We start from the raw sequence: 14069 nt of genomic DNA, 5'->3' as shown, positions 1-14069 counted from the left end.
GATACTTTATTTTGAACCTCCACTGCTCTTTAGGAATTGTAGAAGGCTGATTTGCAAGAATGAAGCTGTGTTTATCCTCCATATTATAATCATATATCAATCTTACATAAAAATGTAGCTATTATACCTCTCATCATCTTTTAATCTTAAAATGCTTTTTAGTTTTTCTAGTAAGGAACTTTTAGGAGAAAAGAACTCTTTTTTTGTATCAAAACATAAGCAATAACTGTCTCTGTTGACATTTAAGGAAAAAACTAGGTTCATTTATGCCTTCATCTCCTTTCCTTGCACTGCTGTTTCAAAAACGTAAGACTATGGTGGGGAAAGTCCAACAAGTAGCATTTTCTCAGTACACAGTCTGGATCATGTTTCTTTTCCTGGATAGAGGCTATACTGCAAGCCTCGGGTTATCCCAGGCAAAGGTGATGCTATGCTTTCCTTTAAGAAGGTGACCTGTGGTTTATTAAAGCAGGTATTACTGGAATACAATTACATCTGTAGAGAAAATTATTCTTCATATTGTTACTTATAATATCAGTTCAACTGTCCTAAAAACAAACAAGGAAAAGACTAGAGGGAAACATAATACATTAAAATGTTCATACTGATTACCTCTAAGTGGTATTAGGTGATCTAAAATTTTTGTTAATTTTATTTAATGAGCATGCATTACTTTTATAATGAAAATGATAATTGTTATTTCAAAGTTATTACCTGTAATTCCCCTTGCCACCACCCGCTTGAATTTTTCTTTAGGATTAATATTAACTGTCCTGGTGCAAGACTTAGTTGTTCAGAACCAGAAGCCACATATGCTGAAGTTACTTGAGCAATCTCTGAAAAGCAGACAGACAAGAAACTATGAATTCAAGACTATTAAACACTGTAGTAATTTTTCAACTTCATTATCATACATACCAGGTTTCTTGTTTGATGTTCCAGATTTGCTAGCACTCCCAAAACTCTGCAAGGAAAAGACATGCTGTTTTATTATTTTCTAATAATCCAGATGTAAGAGTACAAAGGTTATTAGGAATTAGAGATTTCTAATTCCCAGGATTGTTTCTTTGAATGAAGATCAAAATAACAATTAGCCTTATATTAACCAAGTACGTGAAGAATCCAACACCTAATTATGGGGAGATCTGGTCTACTAACAGACATTATATACAAGTGGTTGATGTTGGCATCCATTGATTCAACAAGAAAAGCTTATTTAATGCATCTTTCCTGACTATCAAACGTGACCAGATACCTCTCATTTATCAGGTTAGCATCAATGCCCACCACATACAACGTATCTTAAGGCATATATGAGTTTTACTCCTGTTGCCTAGGAGACAATGTTTTTAATTTTTTTGCATATTCCCCCTGAACCTAAGAACAAAAAAATCCATGCCCTGGGTAGCAAGTATAACCTCAGTCTGACTTTACAGGATAGTTGGGCCAACCACCTTTCTTCATTTCAGGAATTTGAACAAGTAAAGGGAAGGAACAGAACATTATTTTCTGTGAGTGAACACAGCTCTAATGAAGCTGAACTGATGCTAGTCAAGGGCTAACGTTTTTTGAGTACTTACACAAGCAGTATTTAGTAACTACTATTTGTGTAACAGATGTGTGTTACAGTGTATGAATTTTACATATAGTCACTTAATTCTCACACGATTAAGTATTATGATTATCTCCATGTTACAGAGAAGGAAACTGAGGTACAGAAAGGTGAAATAACTTGTCCAAGGCCTCTAAGTGTTGGAGCCAGAAGTCAACCTAGATGGTTCTTACCATGTGGTTTGTGGATCCCTGGGGACAACCCTTGAGCCCCTTTCAGGGGTCCAGAAGACAAAGACCCTTTTCATTAACAGTATTAAGACATTACTTGCCTCTTTCACTGTGTTGACATTTACACTGATGGGTAAAATTGCTGATGCCTTAGCATGAATCATGACAGTGGTGCCAAATTATACTAGCAGTCACAGTATTCTCCACAACCACATACTCACAGAACAAACAGAACCAGTTTCACTTAAGAATGTCCTTGATCAAGCAGTAAAAATGTTATGAAATCTTAATGAAATATGATCTTTTAAAAAGTTCTGTGTGATTAAATGGAAGCAAGCCTACAGCGTTTCTGCTGCATACCGAAATAGCAAGATGGCTATCTCAAAGAGAAGCACTTGTGTGATTAAACTGTGAGCTAAACTGGGTTCTTCAGGGAACATTTTTACTTGAAGGAACAACTGAAAGACAAACTCTTCAGACTCGGGATTTGGCAGACATTTTCTCAAAGATAAAGTATGCCTGTCACATCAAGGAATACAGCTGACAGGACTTGTTGCCAATGATCAAATTCAAGATTTCAAGAGAAAATTGAAATTTTGGAAAACTTGTATCTACCACCATAAACTTGACAGTTTCAAAGTATTTGAAGATTTTCCTATGAGATCTGTGGTGATATTAACAAATAAAACTTTTTTTTTTTAAAGATTTTTTATTTATTTATTTGACAGAGAGAGCGAGAGAGCACAAGCAGGGGGAACAGTAGAGGGAGAAGCAGGCTCTCCGCTGAGCAGGAAGCCCAACACTGGCTCGATCCTGGGACCCTGGGATCATGACCTCAGCTGAAGGCAGACACTTAACCAACTGAGCCACCCAGGCATCCCCAATCCATGTATTTTTAAAAACTCTTTAGAGTTCCCAATAATTTTTTTTAAAGATTTATTTATTTATTTTAGAGAGAGAGAGAGAGTGTGAGTGGCAGGGGAGGAGAGGGGAAAGAATCTCAAGCAGACTCCCTGCTGAGCTCAGAGCCCGATGATGCAGGGCTCGATCTCAAGACCCTGCTGAGATCATGACTTGAGATGAAATCAAGAGCTGGTTGCTCAACTGACTGAGCCACCCAGGTGCCCCTAGAATCCCCAATAATTTTTAAGAATGTAAAAAGTTCCTGAAACCAAAAAGTTTGAGAACCGCTGCACTGTACACTAGTGGTAGGATGAAAAGAAGCAGGAACTCAGAGTGTAGGGTGAGTCACATTAATGTCAAAGCTGTAAAGTTTTATAGACTCCTTCAAGGTGATCCCTTGGATCTGGGACTATTTCCTAGCTTCAGTTACCATGAGGCCCAGACCTACCTATGGCTCCTAGTCTTAGAAATTTCATGAAATCCTGTCCCTCTTATCTAACAGGATCCCTATAATAAACTCTATTTTATTGGTGCCACCTTCAGTGGTTTCCTTATAACCAAAGCCTGAATAAAACTGTATATACATGAGTCTCTGTTTTAACTATGAATCTTGATGGGGCGCCTGGGTGGCTCAGTCGGTTGAGCGTCTGCCTTCTGCTCAGATCCTGGGATCGAGCCCTGCGTTGGGCTTCCTGCTCAGCGGAGAGCCTGCTTCTCCCTCTCCCTCTGCCTGCTGCTCTGCCTACTTGTGCTCTCTCTCTCTCTGCCAAATAAAGAAATAAAATCTTTAAGTATGAATCTTGATATGCAAGAATGGAATCATTTTGTTTCTATACCAAAATAACTCTACCTCTTGATCTTTTGGTTTGACATAATTTGATGGAAAAATTCCAGTTCTATCTCCAATGCTTCCTGTCCACCACTCTCCATCTTTCTGGGTCACCAATATTTCTTCACCTTCAGTGAAAGTCAGGTCTCCAGGTTCCACACTTGAATATGAATAAAGTGCAATATACTCTGTAGGAAACAAAGCAAAAAGAAACTAATTTTGGTTGAAAGAAAAAATTATGTTAATCCCCAAACCTTGTGTAAATTAACTGTAAAAGACCTTGTAACTCAAGGAAACCTAATGTAAAAAGATCTTAAAACAGAAAAAAGAATGAGGCAATCATTTAATAATTTCTAGAGAAAGATTATTTAACATAAAGCTTTATCATAGGGTTTCTTCTTTTTCCCACTGTATCATCATCATCACCACCGTCTTATCACAGAGAATCCAAAATCACAAATAGGTATAAGTACCTCTATAGAGTCAAGATCTGAAAACATTTTTTCAACTTCCTTATACAAAATATATTTTAGTATGCTAAGTTCTTTTTTAATTCTTTTATATATATAGTTATGGAAAAGCCCAATATTCAGCTGACATCAGTACCAGTGGCCAAGTTCTACCACAGTGACCCAGCTCCTAGTGCAGTGCTTGGCACAGAGCAGATGCTCAACACATACTGACTTTTTTTGGAAAATATATTGGCTTTGGTTTCCGTCCCTGTCATTACTGCTACTTAGAAAAAACAGTCAATGACCTGGTTGTAGAAGTCTTTCTTTTCTAGTTATTTTTATTTGTCAACATGGAATTTCATCTGTACATCATAAACTAGAAAAGACTAGGAACACCATCTACAACCTATTTACTGTTCATGTTCCCAGTATTACTCAATTTAGGGTGATTTAACAAAACCAAAAATGCCTGCAAGGGTTAGGTATGCTGCAATAAGCAAGGTCGTCCCCAAACACTCCTTGCGCCCTTCCCAGACTCACTTCACAGCACTCATTCCACAGTGAACCGACAGTTCCAGCCTTGCTGGTGATCTGAGATCTCTAACCTCTCACAGCCATGCCCTGGCTCTTGACTTTCCCTCTGTCGACAAGAGTTTTCTCTTCCTTTGTCGCTATGCGAAACTCTACTTCTTGCTTAAGATGATTCAACACTGCCATGTCTGTGGATTCATAGGTCCTACTGAAAATTAAGTTCTATGTACTCATTATAGAATTTCTTACAATGGTATGCCTATACTCCCTGGTCTACTGTGAGGACTTGGGAAACTGTGTTTTATTCATCCTTGTATTTTTCAGGCTTTAGCATAGAGTCTTTAACATAATAGATACTGAATAAATGGTTTACTTTACCATTAAATTGATTTTCTCGAGCAATAATATAAACATAAAATGTACTTCTACTATTCAACTAATTTTACAATGGATGTATACAATTCATTTATAAAGCTATGTAAGTGTTAAATAAAAATGTCTGAAACTTAGGGTAGACAATCTTTCATTTTTTAGTACATTAAAATAAAAAATAAGTTATTAGTCAACCCAAAGGGCTATAGAAAAAAATTTCTTTGTAATAATTATGATAAAGTGTACCTTGATTTCAAATCCTACTTAATGATTTGTATGATACACTGTAATTAAAATGCAATTTGTAAATAACTAAATGTACTAAAATTGCCTTACCTCCTAAACCAGGAAAACAAAAACCTTCATGCCTTCTGATTGCAACATTTTTTTTTTTTTTTAAAGATTTTATTTATTTATTTGAGAGAGAGAGAATGAGAGACAGAGAGCATGAGAGGGAGGAGGGTCAGAGGGAGAAGGAGACTCCCCGCCGAGCAGGGAGCCCGATGCGGGACTCGATCCTGGGACTCCAGGATCATGACCTGAGCCGAAGGCAGTCGCCCAACCAACTGAGCCACCCAGGCGCCCAACATTTTTTATTTATGATCTTATTTATTGAGTCTATGATGAATTTTTATAGTACTGCTTTTCTATACTTTTTTTTTTTTTTTTAGATTTTATTTATTTGATAGAGAGAGACAGCGAGAGAGGGAACACAAGCAGGGGGAGTGGGAGAGGGAGAAGCAGGCTTCCCGCGGAGCAGGGAACGCAGAGCAGGGAGCCCAATGCGGGGCTCGATCCCAGGACCCTGGGACCATGACCTGAGCCGAAGGCAGACGCTTAACGACTGAGCCACCCAGGCGCCCCTATAGTACTGATTTTCTAAAAGTGCCATATATTTTTTTTTTCTATATTCTCAATATTCATATGAAATAGATAAACGGCAGGTTCTCCTAAACCCACCTTAACACTGAAGACACAGAAACAGGGGAAATAACAACTGTGGGAAGTCAGATAATTAGTCAATAGCTAATCTGACTCCCATTTAATTTAGAAATTGTCAAAAACTCACCTTCTCCAACTGTATAGGCTGCAGAGGTAGGTTTCTTGTTTACAGCTGCATACAAAGCTTCTGGTCTGCCAAATAAATACATAAACAGATTAAAAAAAAACAATAATGAAACAAAGACATCAACAAGCAAAAACCAAGAAAGGTGATACAGCAGGTGTTTGCAGTACTTTCTTTAAGGGCTTTCCAAAATTAGTTTAAATATTGTCTCAGTACACAGGCTAGAAAATTCTCATACACAAAATCGTTAGGGGACTAAGAAGGGCCTGGTTACAGACTTCTAAATTTTTTAATAAAGTAATTTCAACATGATTTATAAATAGTTTTTTCAAGTGTGAGATACTTTGCCTTTCTAAAGGAATTTTAAAAAGACACAAGTGCTTTAGTAAATGGACAGTTATTTAGTAAAGTACATAGGGGGCTTGGCTTGGTATAGGGAGAAAAAGGACAACATACCAATATATAAATTTTAATATTTGTTCAGAGCACACTACATTTCAATATATAAAAATAATAGAACTTTATATTTCGGAACCGGTAAAGCTCTGATTTCCAATTTAACCCAGGAAACTGTCTTAAAAAATCTGGAAGACTGTCATATTTAAGAACTAGACATCTGCAGGATGCACCAGTGCTCCCCAAGACCCTTGAGGAAATTATACAGTAAGGCAGTTCTCAGGGAAACAGAGTGGAAGCTTACTACAGCTCATGGCCACAGCTGAACAGACTGCCTTGTTTAGGGCATGATCTCTCCATTACTGTAGGCTTTCAAGTTATATGCCTTATCTGTTAGAAAAGATCAGTAATTGAATGAAGAGTTAGGGGGAAAAAACACTTAAACTTACTGTCTTTGCACTTAAGTTTTCTACTCCATAAAATGATACGGTGTTTAAATAAGATAATTCCTATAAAGGGCCCAGCTCAGTGCCAACATGCGCGTGTCAGCTCTGAATTGTTATCACTTACACAGTTCTAAGTCTAAAATTCCGTGTCAGTCTGAAAAGTAAATTTCTGCATTTGAACTAAAAATTCATACACAGAGTCTCAGCATTGAAAGGGTTTTTAAAGATTAATTCACTCTTTTTATCTCATTAATTAGAAAACTGCAAAGTAGGTTATTCCATAGAGCCTGACAAAAAAATAGCAGAATCAGAACTCAAGCCTCTTGATTTCCAAAGACCTGTCTCTTTTCAATCAGATCACTTTTCTATTTAGATCAACTTCCATATAAAACACAAGAGACAGCTGCCCATCACTACATTAGAGTACTTATTTCTTAAACATCTTTCTTTTTTTTTTTAAGATTTTATTTATTTATTTGACAGAGAGAGAGATAGCAAGAGCAGGAACACAAGCAGGGGGAGTGGGAGAGGGAGAAGCAGGCTTCCCACCCAGCAGGGAGCCCAATGCAGCACTCGATCCCCGGACTCTGGGATCATGACCGGAGCTGAAGGCAGACACCCAACAACTGAGCCACCCAGGAGCCCCTTATTTCTTAAACATCTTAAAGATGTTTGATGATCTCACTCCTCTGCAGACTGGGAAATAAAGGCCAGAGACCTTGTCTAGTTTTTACTTGCTGTTCTCATTTGAAAATGGATTCAACTCACTGTTGCTTCAATGACTCCTTATTCACTGAGCTAACATGACTGAGAAGCTACCATGCACTGAGATGACACGAGGCAGGGGAAAAACTCAAAAACAAACAAAGACATGGACCCTGTCCTCCTGGAGCTTACGATCTAATAAGCGGTATGGGTAAGAAAATACGTAACTACATTCCAGTCTGTTATGAGCAGTAAGAGAGGTGTGATCTTCAAGGAATTCTGGAGGCCCAGAAACGGTAAGTCCTACACTTTGGCAAAGGGGAGGTCCTCAGTAAACATTTATTTAAAAACTGACAGTGCAAAGTAAACAACACGGGAAAAGTGCTCCAAAGGAAATGAAAAGTAACTTCTCTAACTGACCTGATAGCACAATGAAAACAACCGATCTCAAATTTTAAGCACTTTGAGAACTTTAGGAATCTGAAATAACTAGAATAAAATATATTCTAAAACTGGTACAAATATCTGAAGTGCGCTTTTTTCATTCTTGGAATTACCCTTCTGATGGTCAAAACTCAAGCATAAATGTTTTATTTGACGGAACAGCCAGTGGTTCTACGGTGGACTCATTAGTGAAAACACCAACATCCATATCTCATGGAAACACAAAATGCTTACTCTTCCCGCTTGACTTCACTCCCAGGGATGATTTTGACATAAGATTTTGGAAACCATCCTCTTCCTCCATGTACCTCCCCAAACCACCAATTTTCTTGCTGCTCCAAGACAGTAATAATATCATGTTTTGAGAAGTTCAAGTGGTTGTCTTTCTTTGCAGTCCAAGAACAAAGGGCCTGTGCCTTTAGGTTTTCTACAACCTGTCCCTGTGAATACAAAACCACAAAATTGGAAAAAAAAAAAAAGGTAACCAGGATTTCTGTTTCCTAATATATATTTACTTACTGTTTAAACAGAGACCAGTTTGGTGTGGTCGTGACTTAAGATAACCTTTATCTACTAACCGATTTAAAATGATATATGACAGAACATTTACGTAGCCTTCTGTTAAAGACTGAACACCTACCGTTCAAGGAAACATCTTGGCATGAAGTAGCACTGGATTGGAAGAGGAACACTGGGCACTCAAGAAATGTACTCATAAATCCATCAAGTAGACGTCACAGAACAAATGCAAAGAATTACTGCAGCCCCTTCCTGTCCTCCAGTTCCCGACATCCCCTCCCTGTGGTCCCCTCCCTGTGGTCCCCTCCCTGTGGTCACGGCAGGTCACAGGTCACACCACTAGCCCTACAGATACGGTTGTGCTCTGCCTCCCTTCACTTTTCTGCTCTCCATCCCTGAACTTCCTCCTTGTATTCTTACTCATTCTCCTTTCTTTGCCTCCTCTCCGAGGAAGTAGTATTCATTGATAAGGCTAATCTCTTTACCTGTACTCTCAATCTCTACTATGCCCTCCCTTTTCTACAAATCTTGTAACATCTTGAAGTGCCTCTCTAAAATAGTCAATCTCTCCACCTCTCTACTTAACTTCTACTTCTAAATTCCTTAAAGACAGGAACTCAATCCATTTTAATTTTGGTTCTGCACCCACCACACTACTGAACCTCTTCCTGACAAGGTCATCGATAACGTCAAAGCCCAAAAAGCTTCTTCCAAACCCTTATTTTCCCTGATGTCTGAACAGTGCTGACATCACTTAACACCCCTGCTGTTCTTTTTTTTTTTTTTTTAATTTATTTGAGAGAGAGAGAATGAGAGACAGAGAGCATGAGAGGGAGGAGGGTCAGAGGGAGAAGCAGACTCCCTGCCAAGCAGGGAGCCCAATGCGGGACTCGATCCCGGGACTCGAGGATCATGACCTGAGCCGAAGGCAGTCGCTTAACCAACTGAGCCACCCAGGCACCCACCCCTGCTGTTTTTTTTTGTTTTTTTTTAAAGATTTTATTTATTTATTTGAGAGAGAGAGTGAGAGAGAGAAAGAGCACAAGAGGGGGGAGCGGGAGAGGGAGAAGCAGACTCCCCGCCGAGCAGGGAGCCCGATGCGGGACTCGATCCCGGGACTCCAGGATCATGACCTGAGCCGAAGGCAGTCGCTTAACCAACTGAGCCACCCAGGCACCCCACCCCTGCTGTTCTGAAAGCTCACTCTCTGGTGATTGATGGATTCCCTTTTTGGTCCAGGCCCTTTCCTTTCCTGTTTCACATGATTTCCCTAAATTATTTTATTTATGTCTATGCCTTTTCAAATCTCTTTTTTTTAAATAAAGATTTTATTTATTTGTCAGAGAAAGAGGGCACAAGCAGGAGGAGCGGCAGGCAGAGGGAGAAGCAGGTTCCCCGCTGAGCAAGGAGCCGTATGAGGGACTCGATCCCAGGATCCTGGGGTCATGACCTGAGCTGAAGGCAGACACTTAACTGACTGAGCCACCCAGGTGTCCCTCAAATCTTTTTTTTTAAAGATTTTATTTCTTCATTTGTCAGAGAGAGAGAGCACGTGCACAAGCAGGGGGAGTGGCAGGCAGAGGGAGAAGCAGGCTCCCCACCGAGCAAGGAGCCCGACGCGGGACTATCGATCATGGGACTATCAATCCCGGGACTCCGGGATCATGACCCGAGCCAAAGGCAGATGCTTAAACGACTGAGCCACCCAGGTGTCCCTCGAATCTGTATCTTAGTTGTAACTTTATCTCCTGAGCTCCAGACTTGTAAGTCAGACTGTTTACTGGGCCTTCCCACCAGGTTGTCTCTAAAACAGATACCTAGGTTGCACATGTGAGATGTATCATTTTTAGAACCCACGGAACCCACTCCTCTTGCAACACCCACCCGAGACAATGCCATCACCATATTTCCTGTTACTCGAGCTAAAGATCCTGAAAATGTATAGAAGGGAAATCCATTTCCTCTTCTACACATTTTCTTTACTGTGGCACTGGTTCACATCGTCCTCTCTTGTTACTTAGCTACTGTAGCATCCTTCCTTACTTGACTCCTTTGCTTCCTTCCACCCATCTGGCCCCTGTACTACTGCTGGAATTAGGTTTCTAAAATATACACCTCTTAGGAACTTTCATGGGCTGCCCGCTGCCAAGTTGCTGGGCACTGTATTAAATACTTCACAAATAAACCTCCACCCCTAACTTCAATTCTTGACCCTTTCTCCATGAGTCCTGTACTCTAGCCACACTATAAACAATTCTCGACCTGCAAACTCCTTGTATTAACATGCCTCACTATCTTCCCCAAATTATTTTTTCACAGGAGTAACTTTCCTTCTCTGTTTGCTAAAATCTTATCTTCAAAGGTCCTGCTCCAATACCTGGCCCTTTGTGAACCCTGCTCCAATTCCCACAGACTGAATGAGATCTCTCTCAGCTGTATATACCTCAAGTCTTTGTAGAATATCTTTATGACAATACTTCTCATATTTTACAATTATTTCTTCTTTTTAAAAGATTTATTTTTTAAAGATTTTATTTTATTTATTTATTTATTTTTTCCTTTTTAAACTTTTTATTTATTTATTTTAGAGAGAGAGTGAGAGCACAAGAGGGGGGAGCGGGAGAGGGAGAAGCAGACTCCCTGCCGAGCAGGGAGCCCGATGCGGGACTCGATCCCGGGACTCCAGGATCATGACCTGAGCCGAAAGCAGTCGCTTAACCAACTGAGCCACCCAGGCGCCCTATTTTTTAAAGATTTTAAAGATTTATTTATTCATTTGAGAGAGAGAGAGCACAAGCGAGCACGAGGGGGGGTGCAAAGGGAGGGGGAGAAGCAAGCTCCCCGCTGAGCAGGGAGCCCTATGTGGGGCTCATTCCCAGGACTTGGAGATCATGACCTGAGCCGAAGGCAGATGCTTAACCATCTGAGCCAACCAGGTGCCCCTACAATTATTTATTTCTGTGTCTGTCTCATTAAATTATGACTTCTTAAAGGCAGGGATTTTTTTCCCATTAAATTTCTAGCACATAATGAAATGCCTGGAACCTATGGTCACGTATAAACATTTTTTGAGTGAAGGTGAAATCTCCGGACTCTATTCTGATGAAGTCTGTGATTTCTTTTCAATAATGTTAAGGTAACAATGCCTGTAATGGTTACATCTAAATCAGGGGCTAAATATATATAACGTAGTTCCCACACAAATAACTTTTTTAAGAACAAAAAACCAAAAACTCTCAAGCCCAAATATCTTCTTACAATAACTATGAATTAAGAATAATATAACCAGATTTGTCAAGATGACATTTTGAGCTTAGAAATCTTAACTGGTTGGGGTGCCTGGGTGGCTCAGTCGTTGGGCGTCTGCCTTCAGCTCAGGTCATGATTCCAGGGTCCTGGGATCGAGCCCCACATCGGGCTCCCTGTTCAGCAGTAAGTCTGCTTCTCCCTCTCCCACTCCCCTTGCCTGTGTTCCCTCTCTCACTGTGTCTCTCTCTGCCAAGTAAATAAATAAAATCTTAAAAAAAAAAAAAAAAGAAGAAAATTGGTAGCAACTGGATGCTATGAAAATGAATTGTTGAGAAACTTCTAAGTAATAATAATTTCTTTACATTATATCACACGTGAACAATAAGAACAGAAACCAAATGTTACAAATTCTGGTTAAAAGAGTAAATGATGCCTTTGTACAAAAATCTTCAATTCTATTTTTTTTTTTAAGATTTTATTTATTTATTTGACAGAGAGAGACACAGCAAGAGAGGGAACACAAGCAGGGGGAGTGGGAGAGGAAGAAGCAGACTCCCCGCTGAGCAGGGAGCTCAATGCGGAACTTGATCCTAGGATCCTGGGATCATGACCTGAGCTGAAGGCAGATGCTTAACGACTAAGCCACCCAGGTGCCCTCTTTATTCAATTTTATGTGAACAGGAGCAATGTCAAAGAATAAAGAACACAGGGGCACCTGGATGGCTCAGTCGGTTGAGTGTCCCAACTCTTGATTTTGGCTCAGGTCATGATCTCAGGGCTGTGAGATTGAGCCCCGCGTCAGCCTCCGTGCTCAGCACGGAGTCTACTTGAGTTTCTCTCCCTCTGCTCCTTCCCCCGCTTGTGCGTGTGCTCTCTCTCACTCTCTAAAATAAATAAATAAATCTTAAAAAGAAAAAAAGAGGATAAAGCACACAAAATTAAAGATACACACCTGTCCATGAATCGGTGATACAGATCCAGGGGACACAGTACGAGTAAAAGCTGATTTTTTCTGCCATGATGTATTAACAGTTAGGTTTGTAAAAGATACATTTTGATAATCAGTCACTGATGCTGGTTGATTTGAAGAAAGTGATCTGTAAATACAACACTTTGATATAAGTACAGTTAATCATTTAAAATCTAATGAAGTACTACAAATTTATCAGCTTGTATATAATTTACTTTGTGTTTAAACAAAATCTGTGGAAAAAAAATTCATGAACAAAGTACTGACCTACATTTTTATTTATTAAATTCTACTATGAAATTTGGAACAAAAGGTACTCTTGGAGAGCCCAGCACAGATTATAATATGATTAAGTAGCAGGCTGACACGAATACCTATTAGGTATTTATACATTTACCAAAAAATGCATAAACTCCACTGTTAGCTAAAAACTTACTCAGAAGAAGTTGAGGTAGCAGATACAGATACTGTAGGGGGAAGTAAGGCCTTCTTAGGAGACACAGATTTTTCACCTGATGGCATTTTTTCTACATAGTTGCATGGAAACCAGCCAAAATTTCCTTGAAAACTACCATAAAGCCAACCAGGTTCTCCTCTGGTTTTTTCATCAACCTATGGAAACAAAAAGAAGGGTTAACAATGGTTAGAATGCTACACATTTACAAAGGAAGGAGATGCAGACTGCTGTATAGTAGCCTCATTTTCAGAATTAAGTTGATACCATTTTCTACAAATCAATAGGTCACTCACTATCTCTAATTACTGACATAGTGCCTTTTTAAAATTTAATTTTTAATTTCATCCAAGTTAAATATGAAAATAGTTTACAAAACAAACAGCATTCTACATGGCTTATCCTGGAAGACCCCATCACTCAATATGCCCTTATTTCCACTCCTCACAGTAACTTGCCATTTTTAGTTGTTTCTTCTGTATTATCTTCTGTATTTCTAAGTAACATACTTATACTACTATTTCTTGAATGTTTCAATTTTAGACGTACTATTGGCTTTTGGTTATGGAAAATCAACATTTAACTTTCTTTTACTGCATCTTTTTATTCTATCAATACTGCTATCTCAAAATTTTTGGTTACATTATATTCAATGGTTACATTATTATGACTATGCAAATAAATTTTCACATCTGAATAATGCACTATTCTGATAATTACACTTACTTTCTTGCAAACTTGTTATTATCCTATAGTTAATCATTAATTTTTTTGCTTAGTTTTTTCTGTTCCTATCACAGAATCTTCTTGAACTAAGAGTTCTGAATACTATTTTCCAACTGGTAACACACATAGATGATTTATAGTTTCATTTTTTCCTCCCTTTTATTGCTGAGGAGTATTACATTGCATAGATGTACCACAATTTGTTTATATGCTTACCTAGTAATG

General features: G+C 39.0%; 1 protein-coding gene across 8 annotated transcripts in view; it reads right to left on the bottom strand.

Moving 5' to 3' along the window:
* ITSN2 (intersectin 2) overlaps window positions 1–14069 on the bottom strand; it is a 139531-nt gene that overhangs the window by 46538 nt on the left and 78924 nt on the right. For all 8 annotated transcript variants that reach the window (XM_081832149.1, XM_081832144.1, XM_081832147.1 and 5 more), the window contains 7 exons: window positions 13101–13276; window positions 12647–12791; window positions 8161–8366; window positions 5939–6003; window positions 3536–3702; window positions 919–964; window positions 715–836 (listed from right to left, as the gene is read on the bottom strand). In XM_081832149.1, the coding sequence (XP_081688275.1) occupies window positions 715–836; window positions 919–964; window positions 3536–3702; window positions 5939–6003; window positions 8161–8366; window positions 12647–12791; window positions 13101–13276 (927 nt within the window). The remainder of the gene's footprint in view (window positions 1–714; window positions 837–918; window positions 965–3535; window positions 3703–5938; window positions 6004–8160; window positions 8367–12646; window positions 12792–13100; window positions 13277–14069) is intronic.

Source organism: Leptonychotes weddellii, chromosome 10 (assembly GCF_054177405.1).
Source record: "Leptonychotes weddellii isolate Sample4059 chromosome 10, ASM5417740v2, whole genome shotgun sequence".
Classification (NCBI taxonomy): Eukaryota; Metazoa; Chordata; class Mammalia; order Carnivora; family Phocidae; genus Leptonychotes; species Leptonychotes weddellii.
The sequence above is the reverse complement of the archived record's forward strand: the minus strand, read 5'-3'. Positions and strand labels throughout refer to the sequence as shown.